The sequence below is a fragment of the Peromyscus eremicus genome, chromosome 10 (genome assembly GCF_949786415.1).
Source record: "Peromyscus eremicus chromosome 10, PerEre_H2_v1, whole genome shotgun sequence".
Lineage (NCBI taxonomy): Eukaryota > Metazoa > Chordata > Mammalia > Rodentia > Cricetidae > Peromyscus > Peromyscus eremicus.
Window position 1 is genome coordinate 81,270,720 of NC_081426.1, and position 23,870 is coordinate 81,294,589.

Consider the following 23,870-nt stretch of genomic DNA (forward strand, 5'->3'; position numbering starts at 1 on the left):
TATGCCCCTCTTTGGGTCTTCCTTGTTAGTTAGCTTCTCTGGAGCTATGGGTTGTAGTATGATTATCTTTTGCTTTACATCTAGTATCCACTTATGAGTGAGTACATATTATGTTTGTCTTTCTGAGTCTGGGTTACCTCACTCAGGATGATGTTCTCTAGTTCCATCCATTTGCCTGCAAATTTCATGATGTCACTGTTTTTTACAGCTCCATTGTGCACATGTACCACATTTTCTTTATCCAGTCGTTGGTTGAGGGGCATCTAGGCTTCTTTCAGGTTCTGGCTATTATGAATAATGCTACTATGAACATAGTTACTATCAAACACATCTTCAAAATGTAATGGACACTTTCTGAACAATATCATGAAAACACATGCTGAAATAGGGGGAAGGGCTTAAAGAGCATTCCCACTAAAATAAGAAACAAGACAAAAGTTCCTATTATCTTTACTCCTATTCAAAATGGTGCTTGAAATCTCAACCAAAGCAAATAAAACAAAAAGGGAAGAGGATATGGATACAAAAAGAAGCTAGACTATCCCTGTGTATAGATGTGGTTCTAGAGAGAGAAGACCCTGAAGACTCCATTTGAAAATTCTTAGATCAGATAAACACTTTCAGTGAGGTGCAGGATAGAAAACTAATCTATACCTATCAGTAGGCTGCCTGTAGACAGATAACGTGCAAATGAAATCATGAAAACAGCCCCATTCTCAGTTGCCTTTAAAAAAAAAACATGCTATAAACCTAATCAAGGAAATGAGATGCCTTTTCAGTGAAAAATTTAAAACACTGAAAAAATAAATTGAAGAGGATACTAGGAGAAGAAAGCCCTGTATGCTCACAGATTGGCTTTGGAGTCCATTGACAGAGAAAATGGAGAAGGAAAAGGAGGGATATGAACACAGTGGATCTTTTTCTCAGCTATAAAAAATGAAGCTACATCTTTTTCCAAGGTTTGGCTACAACAGGAGACAGTCGTGTTGAGTAAGTGAAGTCAGTCTTAGAAAGACAAATAATGTGTTCTCTCTCAGTTGTAGTTCCTAGATTTTATGCAGATATACAAAATCATGTATGTATATATGACAGAAGAGCAGAAGTGACACCATCTGAAGGAATAAAGGAGACCAATGGGAGGGGCAATAAAATGGATAAGAAGGCAGCATATAGGAACAACAGGCCAAATAAACTCATATTTTACTATATACTGATACAAAGGTGTCCTTATGTGAGTCAGAACAATGTACAATGAAAATGTGTCCATGAAACACACACACACACACACACACACACACACACACACACACACACACACCAGCTCCAAGAGCAATTTAGAATACTTGTTTACTTTCATGTATGTGGACTGTATTATATGATTCTGTTCTTTCCCTTTCTTCCCTCCATCCCTCCTTTGTTCGTACTCTACTCCCTCTCATATGCATCTGAGTCCACATTGTAGTAGTGTTCTTCTTTTCGTGAGACAGAATTTCTGTCACTATATAGCCCAGGCTGGCCTGAAATTTGTGATCTCTGTCTTCATTTAGTACTAGGATTATAGGGAAATCTGCAGGCATGGCACAATGATGTCATCGTGTGGCAGAGCTCAGCTTCCTTTTCCAACAAAATCTGCTCTTTACTCATATCCACTGTCTACATTCCCACATTCCCTATCAAACTTCTCAGAGTGGAAGTTTTCATAGAGAAGGTCCTGACTCACTTTTTGGAGTTCTGCACATGGTTGTTGTGAATCGTTCTTATCTCCAAATGGTTCTGGGTTCTCCATCTCCACAGTATCCCAGGTCAATGTGGTCATTAACTCTCTTGCAGTGTCTTTATTTACCTGATGGAATCTAACCACAGAGAGCATGTTACTAAGTTCTTCTATTTTTAAAAATCTTCATCTACTTTTGATCAGCTTCAAGGGGGTGGAGGAGTTTGGTGTCACGTTAGTCAATTTATCCAGAATCTTTTCCCTTCAACTGCTCTAGTTCTGGCAGGCCCACTATTCACCACACTGTGCATCACCTTCACAGGTATATATTTAAAAGATTAAGTCCCTACCCAAAAGGTACAAAAAAATAAAACAAAGCAATGCTGGACCCTGTTGTCAATGATGTCCCACCTACTGCAGCCATTTTTGTCACGTTAGTACTGCTCAAACTGCTCGTCAATGTCATTATCTTAAAACAATGTCTGCTGTTGATAGTATCAATACACCACTGTTAAATGTGTCTGTCACCATAAGGCACAGCCTGAAGGACACCCCACCCCACAGTTTCCATGCTTAAGGGGCTAGAGTTACAAACTAGTGCTAGATCACTTGCCTGGCACGGCATGAGACCCTGGATTTGATACCCAGCAATACATAGACCCAAAGAACCGTTGAGGCTTATGTTTGGGCTGTTCTTGAAGTTTTCTAGAGGCACTGGGTGTTTAGGAATAGGCGGTTTATGAGGAGCAGTATTCTAAGACAGATCTGTCAATTGTGAACTCAGAACTTTCTGCCACTGCTTTCCTAGGAATCTGATCAGAACGATTTGCCAATCTAAGAGCCAGGAGTTTCTGGATTTATCCCCTGAGTTGGCTGTTACTTAAACACCTTTCATGGTGTTCCTTCTATCAGCTGCTATCTGCTGATCTGCTCAAAATCAGTGCCTAGTACTGATGTGCTCCACCTGTCTAAGGTGAGATTTTTTTGTGATGTAAACTCTTACTTCTAAGTTTAAATAATCTCTTATTTATCACAATCTGTATTTCTCAGTAATTCAAGTGGATATTTTGGGAGCATTGCCTTAGATATGGCAATGATGAGGGACAATTAATGTTTGAGTTACAATGTGTATTTGCATAAGAAAACGATATAAGCTCAATTATCTCGGACATTTTTTACTTTTATTACAAATGTATTTTCATAACTGAATGAGAAATTAATTTGCTTATCATGTTTCAGTTGTAGAGTTTTATGCATAATGATCTTCTATTTTACTTACTTTATTCTTTATAAGGCATATCTAGCCCTTCAGACTAGGTGAGATCTGCATATATACACTGAATTATAGAAAAAACACTGAGAACATGTTTTGTGTCCCTATTTTTCTTCCAAATTTAGCCAAATTTCCTATATTTTAGAATGAATACAGGTACTTTTAGACAATCTGTGGTAAAATCCTGAGGACATTATTAGATATTGCTGTCTTATTTCCCTGGACACATTGTGTTTCCAAGAAGAGGTCCGGAAGTACTATAGGATCATGGGGGAAGAAACGTGCAGGCTGGACCAAGGTTGGCAGATGGAAGGCAAGGCTGCCTTGAAAGAATTTATGAGAAGTTCCAGAAATCAGGAGGGAAAGAGTGTGTGTGTGCTGGTTTTAAGGTTATAATGGGGTGACAAGTAAGTAAAAAAAAAGTCCAGTGAGATAATCCATCAACTTCAAACCATCCAATCAAAATGAGTGAAAGCAAAACAAAACAACAAACATCCAACAATACGATGGGAAAACAAGGGACCAAAGGGATTGAAGCTCAGGGTTAATTCCCAGTCATACTGGGTTTCAACAGGAGTGGGGTTTTTCTTTTTTTCCACTTGTAAATGATGAGCACACAATTATACTTTCCAAACAAAGAATTTTCTCAACTACTCTCTATTTTTGAAGTGCTCACACAAGCATGAGGAAACACTTAAAAATCATCTGAGCTATTTTCTATTTACTCAGAAACTAGATTCCCTAAACCATATTTAAAACTCAGTTTAAATTTTGCATTTATGGTCATGCCAAACTCTTCTGTTGACAGACTAACCTGAGAGTTTAAAACCTTGAATAATAGGACATTTAGAAATAACTAACAATTATGTGGCTTCATTCCTCTCACTATAGAATATCCATGCAGAATTAATGGCAGGATTTTCAGAAGAAAGAGTATCAATTCTTTTTTACCAAATGCAACTGTTCAAGCATTTCTTATCAGTTGAGCTGAAATGTAAGTATAGAGATAGTGTAAAGAATTAAGCCCTTTCATTCTCTGCTGCTAATGATTAATTAGGATATGTACATGTAAAACATTGAATTAACACAGTTAAGAAAAGATTCAGTTGTTATTCATTTGTATTTTAAATTTATTGGAGCTTCATCAGTCAGTAAATCAACTTAAGCTCCTAGTCCATTATAAATGTGATTTTTTTTAGACTTTGGTATTTATGATTAGACTACAATAAATGCAAAGTAGATATGCAGATAATTTTTTCTACTCAATTATCAACCCATAAAATATATGTATATACATAGTATATGTGTGTGAAAAGCCTGAATTGGTGAATTAGCAATAAAAATATATTCAAGGACTTAAGTAATACATACTTGCTCATGCCTCCAGACTTACATTAGAACAGAGCTAGGCATGACTACTGACTTCAAATAAATAGTGACCACTCTTTCTAGTAAGTTTAAAGAAAAATTAATAATTTGTCCAAGAAACAAATATCTTCTTTCTTTAGTTTCTTTCTTCTCTAGTTTTTGGCTCACCCCCCCCCCCCGGGGATTATTTCTTTTATATTCTGTTCATCTGTGTCTTCACAAACTAGTCGGTTATTTCATTTCAGGATGGCTTTGAGTCATAAAACAGCAAGGAAACACTTGTTCCTTCTCCTTCATTATTTGTGTTTGATATCACCTGTGTTTGGTCATATAATTTGTTCACTTTCCTGAAGATGAGGACATGAAATGAGGTCATGGAAAGTCAATTCCTTTCATTGTCTAACTAGATATGAAAAAAGAATGCTTTTCTGGCCACTCAGTAGTCCCTATAAAAGTAGGTACCATGGGAACAATTTGGATGACAGTCTTGACTAAGTCACTTTTTTTGAGGTAAGTAAGACAACTGGTCTGCTACTAATTATCTTTCTGTTGTGTCAGAGGAAGTATGTCACAATGGCAAAGACCACCATCACTATCATTTAGGTGTGTGTTCTTCTACTGGCTCTTCTAAAAAAAAAAACCTAAGAAAGAGATTCATGTCAGATGAAAATATTCCAGACCTGTTTCACACACAGCCAGAGCTGGAATGGTGACACAAAACTTCTAAACATCTTCCATGATTGTTCTCATTGCTCTGACTTTTTCTTAGTTTACATTTGAGGCAATGTGAGCTTTACGGGAGATTCTAATTTCGAAAGGATGAGAAAGACATGGAAATCCTATAATCAGCTTCTCCCTTTCCTCATGCAAATTCCTTATTACTGATAGATAAAAGCATATTTAGAATGAGTAATACATATAATTCAGTTCCTAGCTTTTAAAATACGTCATGTTTCCATGCAAAGGCCCAAACCAAAAGTGCTCAAATGGGAGATACAGCGAGCACAGTAAGGGAAAATAGGTTTGAACAGTTTAAACACTTATATAAAATTTGATGTTTTACATAACTTTAATGAATTGACAAAGTCTTCTGGGGAAAACAGCTCCAGATGGCAAACATACGCAAGGGATTTAGTCAAACAACTTTTTGGCAAAGAATGTATGATTTTGTAATTGGGTAGGAACCAATGGAATGCGAGCTGAGTCTGGTTAATGGTCTACAGTTATTGGTTAAAGAAGTATATTAGAGCAGATTTCCCTGCACACATCTCACCTTTCCTATCAACCCCACAAGCCTCTGGCACAATGAAGTGGGTGACCTTCCTCCTCCTCCTCTTTGTCTCTGCCTCTGCTTTTTCCAGGGGTGTGTTTCGACGAGATGCACGTAAGAATTTTATTTTTTTACTGCTCCACTTTTATCTTACTTTCCTAGTAATGGAAGCCCTGCATTTTGAGAGAGTTAAGGTTTCCTTTAGTGCTTATTTCTAGACTTTGATGATATTTTGCATCTGAGAACCCTTGTGTGGTTATATTATTAATATACTTTAGACACCTTAGGTGACTATAATGAGGGATTTTTTTAAGTTTAATTTTACATTTCTTTTAATTTTGAAGACATGCTAGGCAGAGTGACTTAAACTATACTGAATACAGCTGAAGCCAGAATCTTCACAATCTTGAAAGTCTGTTTACTCTACCATGCTGTACTAAAAACTAAATGTGTGTGTTGTTAATTTTATGAATGGAGCTTCCATTTGTATTGACTTTCATTTCAGATTGTCTTAGTAGATCCTTAGAGACACGACAAAAGCATTGACTCTCAGGTTTGGATGCAAAGCTATAAACACTTAGACAGTTTTAAAGTAGTGTTTGTGGAGAAAGGGCAGTTCTTTAAATGCAGAAGGAAGGAGTCATTGGCAAAAAGAGATCAGAGGCCAGTGTCTTTTTGTTTGTTTGTTTGTTTTGTTTTTTTTCGAGACAGGGTTTCTCTGTGTAGCTTTGCGCCTTTCCTGGAACTCACTTGGTAGTCCAGGCTGGCCTCGAACTCACAGAGATCCGCCTGGCTCTGCCTCCCGAGTGCTGGGATTAAAGGCGTGAGCTACCACCGCCCGGCCCAGTGTCTTAAAGTAAAGGAATAGCTTAAGTGTGTGGAAAGAAGTATGAGAAGCAGCATTATAATTAGTTATTGTCATCAATCTTTAAATATGTTTTGTGGTTTTTGTCTCCCTGTTCCCGCAGACAAGAGTGAGATTGCTCATCGGTTTAATGATTTGGGAGAACAACATTTCAAAGGCCTGTAAGTTAAAATGTTAAAAGTCAATTTAATGTTTCTGGTAATATTAGTTCCAGTTCTAAATTGCGTTTTTCCCACCTTGAGCATGCAAAATTGTAGGGCAGCACTGTCCAATAGAAATATCTCTGTTGATGGAAAGACTGTGGACCTGTGCTGACCAACATGGCAGCCAGAGGACACATGGTTACTGGGCACTTGAAACATGGCAAGTCTAACTGAGGAGCACACATTCAAATGATATTTAACTTTGATTAAATGTATCTATCCACTTGTGGCTAATGGCTACTTTACTGGAGAATGAGATTCTGGAGCCCACATTAAACTTGTGAAGAATGGAATCTTAGTTTTGCTTCTGGAAAGGCCTATGATATATAGCTACTTGAGAGGCTAACTTGCTAATTCTTCTTTACACAATAAGACCCCATGCTATTTTGAGAAGATTATTTTGTCTTTGTAGTACTGGGGACTCACACATGTGAAACAAGTGATCTATAATAAAGTCACATCCCCAACCTCCAAAATCTTTTCATGTAGTGAAAATGAGAAGTTTATATTTAAAAGTTCAATAGGGTCATATACCCCCGATTAACAGCGGTATATGGATTAGAAAAGAAATAACTCAAAGGACTTACATAATGTCTAGCCTTGACAACGAAATGTATTTAGAACATAGTTTACTTGTTTGCCCCATGTTCATAAATCTACTGACACACATATGTGTCTATACTTCAGCATAGTAGGAATCTATGTTCCTTTTGCTTGGAAAGGCAGCTCTTCCTGGTTATGCCTCAGAGAATAGCTGACAGGAATAGGCTTTCTAGAGAGTTCTAAGAAAGATAGACAAAATATAGATGGTATACACGTACACAATTTGATGTTTAGGAAAGCCAACTACTTCATAGTAAAGTTTTATTTCTATGTCTGTTTTCAGAGTCCTGGTCACCCTTGCCCAGCATCTCCAGAAATGCCCATATGAAGAACATGTGAAATTAGTGAATGAAATAACCGAATTTGCAAAAACATGTGTTGCTGACGAGTCTGCTGCAAACTGTGACAAATCAATTGTAAGTACATTCTGATTTTGAGGATCCCTTTGTTTTTTTTATGTAATTCTGAGTGTTTCAAGGGAAAACAAATACTTTCTCCCACACCTAAGGCCCAGGGAACACTGTGGAAGAGGGGCCAGAAGGATTGTTAGAGCCAGAGGAACTGGGATTTTGCTGTGAGATTGTCTCCTAATAATGTCAGAAGCTAGATTCAAAAAGTCTCACCAACATGACTGGCCAAATGTGAACTTAACAGTAACAACACAATAGACGTGCCAGGGTGGATGAAAGACCACAAGGCCTCAACCCTACACAAAGAACTTCAGGCAAACAAGGAATGCCAAGAGCAGGAGAAACTGGCTTCTTCAGGGAAGAGAGAACCAATTGGTTAGTTCAATACCAATGATCAGCCCTGAAAACATGTGCACAAGTAACATTATACAGACTAACAGGCTCTATTTAGGGATATATATATATATATATATATATATATATATATATATATATATCATAAATAATGAGAAATGAGGTCGTAGTTCTGAAAGAGAATAAGGGGGCATATGTGGGCAGATATGAGGGAGAAAAGGGAAGGAGGAAATGATGTAATTATAAAGTAATTTCAAATAAGAAAAGAAGCATTAAAAATTATTAAATGATCAAAGTTGCAAGTAAGTGGAGACATTCTAGCCATGTTCACAAGTTAAAAGATTCTTGGAGGCTACAGATAGCAATTATAATATTTTCAATGGCAATTTGTTATTTGCACAATTTTTTCCAAGCTCTAAAATCTGCTTTCTGTTCACAGAGGCAAATAGGAATAGCATGCTTTTATGTATTGATTATTTTTTTTTGTGGTGAGAGCCCTCTACCCTCTTATTGTAATTGACAATAGCTAAAATACCATCAAGCAGATCTGTAAAATTTGTCTTGCTTAACTAAGAGGCTATGCCAGATGATCAGTCACTGAGTTTCTCCTCTCTCTGGCAGCCATCACACCCCTTTTGGAGTCTGTGAATTGAACTGTTTTAGGTATCTTATCTGAGTAGAACCACACAGAACGTGTCTTTCTGTGACTGGCTTATTGCACTTCCCAACATGTCCTCCAGGTTGGCCCATGTTGGTGGCAGTTGCAGAACGTTCCTCTTTAAAGGCTGAGCGTAATCCCTAGTGTGTATACACCACACTTTTATCTGCCCACCCACATTTTCTTTATCCATTCATCTGCTGGTGCCTGTTTAGGCTGTTCATACATTTTGATTATTACAGGCAATGCTACAGTAGCCTAGGAGGGCTAATGTTTTCTTGACATAATGGTACTGTGCTAATCTTCAGAATGCATCAGCTGATTACTATGCTATTTGGTTACTTGGGTAAAATTATAGTATAGCTCTTTATTTCTATTTTAGGGACATGAATATTTTATACATAATTAAAATGTGGGGTTTTCAGTCATTTAGAAGAAGTTCTGCTATTTACAGGTAGGGCTTCAGAACCTGAGGCTTGAGCTTCTCTGACTGCTTAATATATGGGCAAAGCCATTTCTCAAATGTATCTCTAGGCCCTTTCTTTTTGCTTTCTTCTGGAAACCTTTTCCTCTCATTGCAGAGTTAGTGATTCACACAAAATATTACAGTTCTACCTTGATATTCCTAAAAGTACACTTTTGAAAGTTAATAATTTCTGGTTAGATCAGTAAAATTTCCACGATTTTAAATGACTTTTGTAATTGAAAATGAATGAGGAAGGGAAGGATTATTTAACAAATAAAGTCTTTTGGATGGGTGTTGTTTCTAGAATAATGGGGATATCTGTATTTTAATGCACTCATTATTTATCATTATTTATAGTAGATTGTGTTATTCCTCAGTTTGACAGGAAACCTACCAAAACCTTGGGCTTCTTCAAAAGGAGCAGACTACATGAGAAGTTGTGTGAATACACTGCTCCTGAGCATGAATGCACATGCTCCCTCAAGTACTAGCTTCCCTTGATTTTATTTTATTATAGTGGCTTTTCTTCTAGCTTTTAGTGCCAGACAGAAAACACGTAGGACAACATTCTTGAAGGCCATTAGCTATTTGTTTTTCTGTTTTATTCACCAAACACAGTACCGTGGCACTTGGTTATTACAAAATTACCCAAAAATAGACCAATCAGAGGAAAATATCTGGATTTCATGTGATTTTCTTTTGCTTCAGAGTTAAAAAAAATTATATCATTAACAAAATTTCATACTTAAATTTATTTAAGTGGTATATAAAAACATAAAATTGGATATATTTCAAGGTGTCATGTGATGTTTCAATATATGCACATATCATCTATATATCTACACACTGGGTACTTACTTTCATAACCAAGTTTTATCCACACATTCAGTTTTTTACATTGCTCTTTGGTTATAGAGAAAGTCAGGTACTGGCAGGAATTTGACAGCTTCTGTTTCCCACTTAGCAAACTCTTTTTGGAGACAAGCTCTGTTCCCTTCCAAGTCTTCGCGAAACCTATGGTGAACTGGCTGACTGCTGTTCGAAACAAGAACCCGAAAGAAATGAATGTTTCCTGCAACACAGGGATGACAACCCCAACCTGCCCCCATTTGTGAGGCCAGATGCTGAGACCATGTGCACCTCCTTTCAGGAAAATTCAGCCTCATTTATGGGACAGTAAGTAAACAGATATCTATGTTTTAAATTAGAAGCTGAGCAATAGCTCTGCCAGTAACACTTATGCTAATAGTCATCAAAACCCCAAATATCCAACATCAAGACTGGGAAGGTTTTACCTTGAGGTGATTTTTAAAAATATAATATTTGGGGCCGGGCGGTGGTGGCGCACGCCTTTAATCCCAGCACTCGGGAGGCAGAGCCAGGCGAATCTCTGTGAGTTTGAGGCCAGCCTGGACTACCAAGTGAGTCCCAGGAAAGGCGCAAAGCTACACAGAGAAACCCTGTCTCAAAAAACCAAAAAAAAAATATATATATATATAATATTTGATACCATAAAACTAAGCACAATGATAATAAAACAAAACAAGGATATTTTGATCCTGAAAACAGATATGGCCTGTGTGAAAAATCTGAGATTGAGAAGTTGTAAAATATTCTGAAGTGGTGTGTGTGTGTGTGTGTGTATGTGTGTGTGTGTGTGTGTGTGTATGTGTAATGTTCATGTTCTCTGTGTCAATTTCATTTTAGTCAGCAATTTTACATCACCTAAATTTAACTATTTACCAAAAATATGCACATGTAAATATTTGCACGCAGATACACAAATTTAATCTACCTTCTCTCACTTGAGAACAACAGAGACAGGCCATCACTCATGGCCACAATGAGTAAACTTGGTCAATTACAAATCTTTGGATTTGGGTTGACTGATCATTTCTGTAGTGTGATGTGCTGTGGGAAATGATTGCCTGCTTTCTTCTTCTTCCATAACTCAGCTATTTGTATGAAGTCGGCAGAAGACATCCTTACTTCTATGGCCCAGAGCTCCTTTACTATGCTGAGAAGTACAGTGCCATCATGACTGAGTGCTGTGCAGAAGCTGACAAAGCTGCCTGCTTGACACCAAAGGTGACCCCTGGGAAGATGGGGACAGAACTGCTCTGTATACCAAACCCAGAGATTTGACCATCTTATGGTTGATTTAGGAAATCTGAATCTCTGAATGAGACTTCTCTATGTCATTAGAAAACCTTCTTCACTCTAAGTTACCAAATGGCTTTTAGTTCTCATACCTTTCTTCCTTCTAAGATTTAGCAGTGATGGTCTAGAGAGGGAATTCTTGGGTGTGTGTTTACTTGTCTTCCCATTCTTTATGGTGGTGACTTCTGGAGTATAATAGCGTTTGTCACACTGGACAGCAAGGGCTATTTTGTTTGTTTTTTGCTTTTTATTTTTTAGTCCTTCCTTGGAACATTTTAATGGAGATAAAATTTAAAGCAGTGCATTTTACTGAGGCTAGATGTTGGAATCCATTCCTTCCTTCCATCAATATTTATTATGTGAATCATTTGTTTTTCTTAGGCACTTACTCATTTTATGAAAAGTGATGAAGTAAGGACTTAGATGAATTAGCTACACAATTAAAAAGTCACTACAGGCATATATATATGTATATATACATATATATACATATATGTATATATACATATATATATATATGCCCTGGGTATTACTATACATATCAGGACCTTTCCCCTGGCAATGTCTCTATACTGCTTTTTAAGTATCTAGAATCCTCCACTATGACCAGACTGATTTTTGTTCCCTTAGGTATCAAAATAATCACATGTCAAAAGGAGTACTTGTGAATTCAGATGTAAATTATCTTTTAAAATTTTCATTGGGAGGGAGGGTGCAACTCAGCAGCAGAGCCCTTGCCTAACACGCACAAGGTCCTGATTTCAACTCCCCACCCAAACAAGTTATTTTGGCACAGAGCTGTCTGAAGTTTTGAGGGTGTGTGTGTGTGTGTGTGTGTGTGTGTGTGTGTGTGTGTGTGTAGAAATTACCTTTTCCAAATTTTTTCAACTGGATTTCTTTTTGTAGGTTGAAGCTCTGAAGGAGAAAGCATTGTCTTCCTCTGTCCACCAAAGACTGAAGTGCTCCAGTATTCAGAAATTTGGAGAGAGAGCTTTCAAAGCATGGTACATGTTTTTTATGTAACAGTTCACATCTTGATAATGATAAATGTCCAGTCTACAAGATTGTGCACTTATAATGTACTTCACAAAAAGTTGATAGAGGTGATATCAGAATAACCATAATAATTTGACAATTTTGTCTCAGCGTTTTTGTTTTAAGTTGTCAAAGAACTTAGAAGACTTGTTTTTTGTCTAACAGAAGACAGGCATTTAAGTACCATTTGTTTATAAAGACCAGGAATCTCATTTTAAAAGATTAAAAACATACAGTCGCAGTCAATGTAATTAATTTACTTAATTTATTTTCCCTCAATCAGAAATTGACTGTTTAATGTCTGGATAATAGAATTCAGCCATCAACCAATTTGGAGTTATTACTTTGACTTTTCTTACAACTCCAATTCTGTCCCTAATCTCATGTGTTTGCTCCACCCTCTCTTGTTTTTATATCATGTAGCTGAGTCCGGGAGCATCCTTTAATATGTAAGTCAAGACTAATGTGCCTGCCTCTCTAGCACCTCTCCTGTTTGTCAATAGTGAATCAACCCACCAGGAGAGAAAATGGAGATGACAGACACTGTGTGTGTTCTCTAGAGACTGTCAGCAGGAATTATCCTCACTGAGTCATCCTTAATATCCAAATTCTTTTTTTTTTTTTTGTTTTTCGAGACAGGGTTTCTCTATGTAGCTTTGCACCTTTCCTGGGACTCACTTGGTAGCCCAGGCTGGCCTAGAACTCACAGAGATCCGCCTGGCTCTGCCTCCCGAGTGCTGGGATTAAAGGCGTGCGCCACCACCGCCCGGCTCCAAATTCTTAAAGCCAATCAGATCAATAAATATAGCAACTCCAACATGAAACAACACACTGTTACATGGGCTATGATTGGTTCTTGCAAACAAGTTTCTTTATCAGAGCTATAGAACTGAAAAATTTTTTTTGAAATAATGAAGATCTTGGCTTTTGACATCTTGCCATAGAGCTTAGAGGCTGTCTGCTGGAACAATTTCTTGACAGAAGGATCCATGATAAAAACTCTCTAATTCTCTAGAAGTTCGGGAATTTTTTCCCTCCACAGACATTTAGAATTCAGAAAGATATGTCTTATTTAAGACAAAAGATGATGAATCTTCATTTCCAGATAAGAAAACACTGTTATGTCATTATGTAATTTAACTTCATGGATCTTTTAATTTATTGTGTTGTAACACTTTAAAAGCTAAAGTCTGCTTGAGATCACATTGCTAAGATGTGACCAAGCCCGGGACAGAAGCCAGGTGAGGACTCAAAACTTGATGCCCCTCCGACAGCCACCCTTTAGTAATTTCTCTTTGATTTTAATTTTATGAGGCATTGGCTTTCCATGCACCACCCACGTTCTTTCAGTAGATAATTCTGCCAAAGGAAAATGTAACTATTAACTATTGTGTCAGAACTTGCATTGTAAGAACTAATGAATTTTTATAATTTTCTTCATTTCACTTTTGAATTTCCTTGTTATAAATGGTATCTTTTCACTGCTTACAAATACAACATGATAATAATTCTTTGATGGGGAAATTTTCTTTTTAGGGCAGTAGCTCGTATGAGCCAGAAATTCCCCAACGCTGACTTCACAGAAATTAGCAAATTGGCAACAGACCTTACCAAAGTCACCCAGGAGTGCTGCCATGGTGACCTGCTTGAATGCGCAGATGACAGGGTAAGGAGTTGTTACATGCTCACAGTCAGTGAGTGGATGTGTTTGGCTGCATTGATGAACACTGATGGTGGTTGACTTGGTCTCTGGGCTCTCCTTTATTCTACCAAGCTTTCCTTGCTTTGTGACACTTTCCAGAAAAAACAAACAAACAAACAAACAAACAAGCAAAAACCCAGAACAAAACCAAAAACAAACAGAAAAAAAAAACCCAAAACAGTTTTCTGAATTGTTAAATGACCTGAATCTCTTCTGTTCAGCTACATTCTGAGGAGGCTTAAAGGGAAAAAGAACAGTTACAAATGTAGATTTCTAAGATGTTTTGGGGAGAGAAGCGGGGCTGGGGACCCCACAGATTGGAGAGGCTTTTAAAAATTGGTGCAGTTATTCCTCCATAGTCTCTCCCCTAATTAACTGTGGGTTAAGTACAAAAATTTTTGCTATGATCTCACTTTCTCCAAAGTTGTACTACTATATCCTTCACTTCCTCCTTCTAAAGATTAAAAATATAACCAAATCTTCTTCTGCTATTATAACCCTGGAAAACTTAAGATCGATATGTTATGTATGTAAGCAGGTCCTGTAACTCTGCTCAATAGTTTTAGTTTTAAAATACCCACCTTAATTTGGGAGGAATACTTTGGAAAATAGCACTAAATTTTGTGGAAAAAATAACCTAAAGTATCTCAGTCATAGAAACATAAAGTTAATAAACCATCAAAGCTAATCAATTTAAATAAATAAATAAACAACTAGTTCCTGAACAGTCTTTCTTGAATCTAAATGTTTTATTCACAGCATCTTGAGTCTGCAGGCTCTGAAGCACTGTGTGGGTGAGAATGTGTTTGCAGAAGCCGCTTTGGTTATGTATGGTCTAGAGCAGGATGAATATGCTTTACCCACATAACAAAGGTGTGTGGGAAAAAAATGTAGCAAAGATAACTTCTCTAAACATTTGTTTTCCTTTCTTATAGGCGGAGCTTGCCAAGTACATGTGTGAAAACCAAGCATCTATCTCTAGCAAACTGCAGGCTTGCTGTGACAAACCAGTGTTGCAGAAATCCCACTGCCTTGGTGAGGTAGAAAATGATGACATGCCTACTGATCTGCCTTCATTGGCTGCTGATTTTGTTGAGGATAGTGAAGTGTGCAAGAACTATGCTGAGGCCAAAGATATCTTCCTGGGCAAGTGAGTATTTGCCTTTCCTTTCATAGTTTTTGTTTTGTTTTTGAGACAGGGTCTCACTGTGTGTGTAGCTCTGACTGTCCTGGAACTCACTATGTAGACCAGGCTAGACTCCAAAGTGCTGGGATTAACGGCGTGTGCCACCATGCCTGGCTCCTTTCATAGTTTTGGCAGAATTGAAGAAATTAGGAAGCTACACCAAGCTTTCTTTGGAGTTACCATGACTTCTGTGGCTCCCAGGAAATTTGTTCACCCTTCTCCTTCTCAGCCTTTAAAATTTACCTGAAAAGTATGTTAAGTAATTTTAAATATTGTTATGGAATCATACATGAATTTAGCATAAACTCAATGTTCCTTACCTCACAGGGATATTTCTGGAAATCTTTAGAAATATTCCATGAGTATATAAATTGTATTTATCACTTAATCATTCTTATAAGTAGATTTCTTATCTAATGCATTTAAACATATTATGTATTATTTAACTATCTCCTTACCTGTCCACCTATATCTATTCATCTGTGTGATTACAGGAAGAATATCTATCTATCTATCTATCTATCTATCTATCTATCTATCTATCTATCTATCTACCTACCTATCTAAACTAGTGTCATATTGATATTTATGTATATAAAACACAAACATATACATATAAACACCAATATGATACTAGCTGTTTCATATTTGTTTGAAAAGACCAGAATGTCTCTGTGTAGCAAGACAGGATACAATTAATAACAAATGACTATATGTTTCCAGTAACTGCAATAATTAATTATATTGTTTTATTATTAGATTATGATTGTACACTATGCACTAGATAGTACTTAATAAAAGATTTTACTTATATGTAGAAGAAAAAGGAACTTTCAGCATTGTCTCTATTTACTCATTTGCTGAGATACTTTGGAGACATAATTCAAAACAAACTAGATATACAGTAAAAATAACCATGAATCAATCATTTGATATTCACCAGTCTCTGTGTGCTGTGATAGAGTGTGCCATGTATTTATCCCAACCCACCTTGTTAGAGAGATGCTATCCTTCTTTCCCTTCTATTTGGAGGAGGTTAATGCACTGATAGTGTTAATAAGTTGCCCCTGCAGAACAGTAAATACATCGAGGTGGGAAAGCTGAACCTGGGAAGAGTTATATCTGGTCTCAACTTCTTGCTGCTTAGTTTCCTGCACGGAGCTCATTCCAATGCAGGATGCCTGGAATGTGAATCACTATTGAGATTACTTATGTCAATCTGTTACTTCCTCATCTATTTAACTCTGTATGTTCATCTTCATTAGGTTTTTGAATGAATACTCAAGAAGGCACCCTGACTACTCTGTTGCCTTGTTGCTGAGACTTGCTAAGAGATATGAAGCCACATTAGAAAAGTGCTGTGCTGAAGCTGATCCTCATGCATGCTACGGCAAAGTGGTACGTTTCCACAGGCCAAGAGCACAGCAGCTCCTGGCAGCACTTCCTATAAGGAGAAAGGAAGTGATGGACTAATGAGAATTGATATATAGGTCAATTCAGATATTTTCTTGAGATGTAGGCAAGCCTGAGCTCTTAAAGTTGTTAATCATTATAGGATAAACACTGGATAAAATGTAAGGAAACTTCTAATAATCACTCTAGAAAGGGAAGGTTTGAAGAAAGGAAGGAATCTTTACTTGCACAAAATCATTATCATAGTTTTTCCCCTTTCATACTCTTGAAAATAATATAGAGTAAATTCAAATGCCAACTAAAAGAGATTTATTTAATTTAGATTTGAAGACAGTTAACCCGATACCCCAAATTGTTCACTATTAGCAATAATATCTCAAAGGAGTTTGTATACTCTACTACTTTAAAATACTTTCAAACATTTTGGAGAAGGTTTTGGAGCAAGTTTGTTGTGGAGGACATCAGGGTTTCTGTCAACACACACTGGTTTCTGACTTATTTGGGGCCAGAAGAGAATAATATTTTACAAAGAAGCTGCTGAATACCAGGCATCACTCTGTGACTGAGTCTGGAATTAGAATTTTTCATCTCAGAGACCTCAAGATCCAACTAGAGAGATTGCCTGAAAAGGATGGCCCTGTCAATTGAAGGTCTGCTGTTCACTAGGTGTGATTTTAATTTCATCCACTTAGTTGGTTAACAGAACTAGTTAAGTACATATAATACCCCTGTAGAAGGGATCAGTCTGAAGCTTAGACATGGGAAGAACAGTTGCACAAGAAAACAAGTCAGGTGACCTGGTTCAAACACAGCCATTCAATTCCAGAGCCTAAAGATTCTTTTTGACTTGCACCAAATAACCTTGCAAATAAAAAGAACAATTTAAATGTAGTGTGACAGACATGACAGGGAAGATCTCCTGAAGTGTCTTTGGACAGAAGGAAGGGAGAAATGCAAGTAACCTTCTTTGGGCTCTCAGGAAGGATGCTATAAACACAATTCTTTTATGTTGCAGCTTGATGAATTTCAGCCTCTTGTAGAAGAACCTAAGAACTTAGTCAAATCTAACTGTGAACTTTTTGAGAAGCTTGGCGAGTATGGATTCCAAAATGCGTGAGTAGTTTTTCAGCTATTTTTTCCCCTTGGTCAATTTGTAATTATTTAAAACAACGTTTAGGCCACCCAGTATATGGTCTTAGTAATAAAAACATATTATTGATAATTCCTATGTATCAAATATTCTGGAGAGTAGATAACTTCCTTTGTAGGAGAGGACTATATCCCTGTATAATATAAAACACGGGTCTTTTGGGTGTATACAGTTTTGAGGGCTCATAGGAAACCTTGATAACTTGGAACTGGGAGTATCCTTTGAAGGGTAGGTAGAGTTTATGAGCAAACAGTAGAACGATATTTGGTAGAACAAGAAGTAGCATGCTTTGGACAGCAGAAGTTCAAGAATTGATAGGAATGCTGAACACAAAAATATAACAAAAGATTTAGATAACATTCAAATGATACATGAATAAGGGTTCCCTTCGGGAAACATTAGAACTTGGGAATTAAACCTAAACTTTGATAGTTGTGTGTGACATTGTATTCCTATGGAATTTCATTCCTAGAAGAGATAGAGACTGAATGCCCTGCTGGAGTAATGTCCCAATCCCATAGAACCTTATCTATGGAGGTAAAGTGAAGACACATTATTCCTTATTCAGGTCATTTACATTTTAGCATTCTTCTAACTCTAGCCTTTGGAGTTGACATGATTTCTTCACTTGAGTGAACTACAGTCATACACTGACTTTTATTATTATGGTGCATTATTAAATACTAGATGTTATTAGATGCTAGATAATGTACCAGGCAGTCACATTAGTTCCTTTGGTTTAATCCTTGCACTGTCTTTATTAAACCAGCCATTTTTTAAGTTTATCATAGTGTTGATATGTGTAAGTTTGTGATAGAATTTATTTCAAGCAACACCAAGTACATTAATACTGTTAGACTAGAGAAATGTAACTCACTTCCTTATGATTTTAGTACAGAACTAAGACTAAGATCATATGCTCCAGGGAGTTTTCATGGTCACTTAGTTAGTAGTTCAGGACAAGGCCTTCCTTTAATACTGTGCTATCCTCCTGGAAGTGAAGAACTTTGGTTCATGTGGAAAAAATATCTTAGTTGACTTGGGGTAAGTTTTCTCTTGTTGAAATATTTTACACCAGACAAGTTTCCTGTCTGGATGGAAACAAATAAGTTATTTTTTTATAACAGGCTCCTAGTTCGTTACACCCAGAAAGCACCTCAGGTGTCGACTCCAACTCTTGTGGAAGCTGCAAGAAACCTAGGAAAAGTGGGCAGCAAGTGCTGCGTGCTTCCTGAAGAAAAGAGACTGCCCTGCGTGGAAGACTATGTGAGTCTTTTAAACTACGATAAAGTCAGCAGTGCTGGGCTTTTGTCTTTAGACTTTGATAAATCTGACTTTTAGGAGCAAGGGTGTGCTGATACGTGCATGTGTATATGGTAGCTGATATGGGCACCTATATTTAACTGAAAGAGAATTTTTATAAGGCATATATTTGGTTTCAAAGATAAATAAATCACTATGGCAATCAAGGCTGAATTCACAGTTATTAATTCAATATGGCAATTCTTTTAGTGCATCAGAAAGGGAGTGTCTGTGGATCTATTGACTGTTCTGCTCCTCTGCCTGTCTATTCCTTAGCTGGCTGCAATCCTGAACCGTGTATGTGTGCTGCATGAGAAGACCCCAGTGAGTGAGCAGGTCACCAAGTGCTGTACTGGATCTGTGGTGGAAAGGCGACCATGCTTCTCTGCTCTGCCAGTTGATGAAACATATGTCCCCAAGGAATTTAAAGCTGAGACTTTCACCTTCCATGCTGATATCTGCACACTTCCAGAGAAGGAGAAACAGATGAAGAAACAAACGTGAGCTACATTTTCTTATTGCAGATGTCTGTAGTATAGACAGGGAGAACTGTCAATTGGATAGTTTTATTGATGCAGTGATTACATACCTTAGAGAGAATTGTTCAGATGTTGGCATTATTGAGTTGAAAGAGTGTCAACTTTTTTCTATGTGAAAAAAATGTATTGAAATCTTTCAAATAAAATATCTTTAATACTGTGGATAAAAACCACAGAAGACTACAATTCCAGTTGAGGCACAGTAGAAAATGCTAAATAGCTAACTGGTGAACTTATATAGATATAAAATTGGCCCTAGAAATCATAGAAGAATTTATTTCAAGGTATGAATAATTATCTGTAATTGTTCCATGATGAAGCCATAACAGAGACAAGACAAGGCTACAGTGTGACTTCTGAGAATAGGAAAAGAAACAGCTGAAAATGCACATAGGAGGGTGGACTCTTCAATGTTCTTGAGAGAGATTCCAACAGCATGAATTGTAGGAAGATGTGTTGGTGGTCCAGACCATGTTACCAGATTCATCCCCTACAAAACTCTTTTTCTCCGGTACTATTTGGTCTACAAATATCAATGACAAAGACCCAGCAGTCTCTTCTTGCTTGGCTTGTTTTAATTCTTATAACATCCCCATTATTAGCTTCAAATGGGGCAGATGTTAGAGAGCCATATTCTGTATACTAAGTGCAAAGAGAGAAGTTTTTCAGGAATTTTCCGGAAACTACATAAAACAGAGAGTGACTTGCACTGATTATTCTATCTGATCCAGTCCTAGCCTAGTACACTTATTACCCTCACACATAGTCAAGAATATTAAGGTTGGCAATGGTGTGCTTGGTCCTGGAAGCCAAAGTCACTTGGCTCCAAGATTTGTAAACTTGACCTGTGGCCTTGCATCCTTGATGTCTTGGTTTCATGCATGGGAGTCAACATTTCCTTGCTCTTCCTGATCTCTGTCCTAATGCAGGGCACTTGCTGAGCTGGTGAAACACAAACCCAAGGCTACAGGTGACCAGTTGAAGACCGTGATGGGTGATTTTGCAGCTTTCTTGGATAAGTGCTGCAAGGCTGACGACAAGGAGGCCTGCTTCTCTGAAGAGGTAATAGAGCATTTTGCATTTTGATATGTTCAGTTTCCATTTTTTTTGTGCATTTGATCAGGTTGGGCATTAGACACTCATATGCTGAATAATGTGATCAATCTAGATTGTGTTCACTACAGAACTGTAACACAAACTGACTTACATAGTTCTTAATTTTTATGTCCTACCACACTGTAGCATATAAAATGTTTGTAAAAGCCATTCAGTTCCAAACGTATGACACTTAAGAACATAGAAATAGGGCCGGGCGGTGGTGGCGCACACCTTTAATCCCAGCACTCGGGAGGCAGAGCCAGGCGGATCTCTGTGAGTTCGAGGCCAGCCTGGACTACCAATTGAGTCCCAGGAAAGGTGCAAAGCTACACAGAGAAACCCTGTCTCGAAAAACCAAAAAAAAAAAAAAAAAAAAAAAGAACATAGAAATATTTGTAAAGCCCAGAATCATTAACTCATTTAAACCTTGTCTTGAAATGTTACATTTTGAATTGACTAATTTCACACATGAGAGGTGAACATTTCCAGTTACATGTCTGAATCATTTCACATTTCCCCCTATGGCCTAACAAGAGTTTACTTTATTCTTTTGGATACAACAGATATCAGTGAGCTTTGTTTTAAGAGTTCTAGGAGAACTGTAGTTAAGTGATACAAGGCATGTGAATTTACTTCGTTAACACTGATAACTGTGGAAGTGCAAATTCTAATAGTCTTTCTAATATTTTTCTAACATCTATCTTTTTTGTGTGTGTGTTCAGGGCCCAAAACTTGTTGCTGCAAGCCAAGCTGCCTTAGCCTAAACACATCACAATCACAAGCATCTCAGGTAAGTGTATTTGGGATTTAAAAAAAAAAGTAATCATCATCATTTTTCCTAAAATGGCTAAGATTTGCTGACCATTTGGCAAGAGCCATGTAGACTAGCACCTGCCACCACTCTTAGCCCCTCACATATGTTCACTGATTTGGGTTCCATTTTCAGATAAGAAAATGAATACATAAAGGCCCAGATCAGTGCAATTTACCCAAGGGGCAGCCAAACTAGGGAGAGAAGAAGCCAAACTGGAGAATTCACATCAGAGCTGAGGACTTAATCACGGTTCTGTTATGACTTACATGGTGCACTACATGGAGTCACACATGTTAGCCCAGTCAAGGGTAGCCTAAGAATAAAACTGAAGCCATATGAAAGAACATTTTTTAAGTCAAAACAGTTGTGTACTGTTGATTCTGCAGACTTTGAGCCAATAATTCTGTAAATTCATTCCACCAGAAGATTCGATGGAACTGTTTTATGGGGGTTCCTGTTTCATAGTAAATGATCTGCTTTGGAGTCTCTGCTGTGCCACATGCCAAGCTATTCCTATTTCAAAACAGCTTCCTTTGAAAATGTAGATACTTGAACATAGCTATGTTGATCAATTTTGTTTGAAATATTTTGGAAGAGAATTTAAAAAACAGACCTACAATGGAATAAGATAACGAAAGAAAATTGTTTCTCCATATCAAAACACATACTTCTTGTGTATTCAAGCAAAGAACCTACAAATATAGGGTTATTTCAAAATTATTTCCATTTTAGAAGGAAAAGGAAATTTTGTTGCGTTCTGAGAAGACAGCTTCGTGTTTAATAAATTAGGGAATAAGTAGATCTTTAGAAATGGTGAGACCTCTGACTTTTACACTTGAGGGCCCTGATGGGACCAGTGATGAAGAGGAGGTGTCAGAGCATGCAACAGTGTATCATCTGCCCCTGAGTGAGAGAGTTCAGCTAAATGTAGATCATGCTTAGGCTGTCTACACTGGGGAAAATTGCAACAAAAATCTAAGAGATTCAACATTTCTAAAAATAGATTTGGAAAACATATTCCATTTTGAAAAGAGCACTTACACTTCCCTTTCTGTTTTTCAGTCTACCCAGAGAAAAAGAGAGACATGAAGACTCAAGCCTTACTCATCTTTTCTGTTGGTGTAAAATCAACATCCTAAGGAACACAAATTTCTTTAAACATTTGACTTCTTTTCTCTGTACTGCAATTAATAAAAAATGAAAAGAATCTACTCTGTTGTTCACGACTGTATTTTCCAAAGGCATGCTCCCCCTGAGAGGCTCTGGGAAGTACTCAGGCACTCTTCACCCCCACAGCCTTGTAGGCTCTGGGAAATACTCAGGTGCTCTTCACCCCCACAGCCTTGTAGGCTCTGGGAAACACTCAGTTTTCTCTCTTCTTTCCCTCAGCAGAGAATATAGCTCCTTATGGGCAACCTGATGAAAATAAATATCAATATTCTCCTGAGTTGTGGTCAGTGAGCATATAAACTAATTTCAACATTATGAGAGTTCTGAATGAGAGACTAAAAGCTTATGAACCATGGCTTTCCTTTGTCAGTGGGATTCTAAGAATGAGTTGTGGACAAAGGAGACAGGAATGACTTTAAAGGTGGCTCGGTGAACCGATAAAGTAAGTGATTGAGAAAAATTCACTACAGTTCAGGATGATAGCATAAAGCCTCAAGAAGCAATGTTGGAAGAGGGGACTGGGTGATCTGGAGGGGTGCTGAAGGACACTGGATTGATGAAGCACAAGAGTTGGGTGGTGAAAAAGTCGTATAAAAATTTAGAAGTTACATTCAATGCTAGATTCTTTTCTCTGTCCCAGGAGGTGATTGCTCATATATATTCTGGTCTATGAATTTTGAAGACTTAACCCAAGCATTGTCTATGAATTTACATTCATAGTCATTTATAGCCATATGAAATTTTTATTTTATATCTTTGGTTTCAAATTGTGCCTATTATTCAACAACCGGCCCTTAGTGATCCTTTATAGTTTCATTTAAAGCATGATACTTGAAAAGATGAGGAGACCACATTTAAAGAAAGGTCCTTTTCAATCCTCTTAAATGCCACACTCACATCTCCCTCAACCTGTGCTTTGGCCTCCTGATGAAAGTGTCCAAGGCAGGAGAAAGACTGGAAGGATAGAATGAAGATTGGGACCTGGCCTGGTGGAAACCAGGAAGTATAGCGGACAATTTAGTAAGGTATTGCTATTCAACTGGACCAATAGGGGCCAGATCTAATGCAGAGATCCACGGCTAGGCCCCGGGTGGAGCTCCGGGAGTCCAATTAGCGA

General features: G+C 37.5%; 1 protein-coding gene across 1 annotated transcript; it reads left to right on the plus strand.

Annotated features, from left to right (window-relative positions):
• The first annotated feature begins 5,613 nt into the window (after window positions 1–5,613).
• On the plus strand, window positions 5,614–22,790 carry Alb (albumin). Its single transcript, XM_059274651.1, has 15 exons — window positions 5,614–5,739; window positions 6,594–6,651; window positions 7,580–7,712; window positions 10,149–10,360; window positions 11,140–11,272; window positions 12,251–12,348; window positions 13,916–14,045; window positions 15,017–15,231; window positions 16,533–16,665; window positions 17,696–17,793; window positions 18,958–19,096; window positions 19,409–19,632; window positions 20,601–20,733; window positions 21,492–21,559; window positions 22,646–22,790. Exons 1-14 carry the CDS (start codon window positions 5,661–5,663, stop codon window positions 21,531–21,533), a joined length of 1,827 nt encoding a protein of 608 aa, XP_059130634.1. The 5' UTR covers window positions 5,614–5,660; the 3' UTR covers window positions 21,534–21,559; window positions 22,646–22,790.
• Window positions 22,791–23,870: the final 1,080 nt, after the last annotated feature.

Bases quoted from the DNA above. Each gene is read 5' to 3' on its own strand.
- Alb (XM_059274651.1), top strand. From the start codon at position 5,661: ATGAAGTGGGTGACCTTCCTCCTCCTCCTCTTTGTCTCTGCCTCTGCT. The intron at 10,361-11,139 runs GTAAGTAAACAG...TCCATAACTCAG, and splicing joins TCAGCCTCATTTATGGGACA to CTATTTGTATGAAGTCGGCA. The intron at 14,046-15,016 runs GTAAGGAGTTGT...CCTTTCTTATAG, and splicing joins TTGAATGCGCAGATGACAGG to GCGGAGCTTGCCAAGTACAT.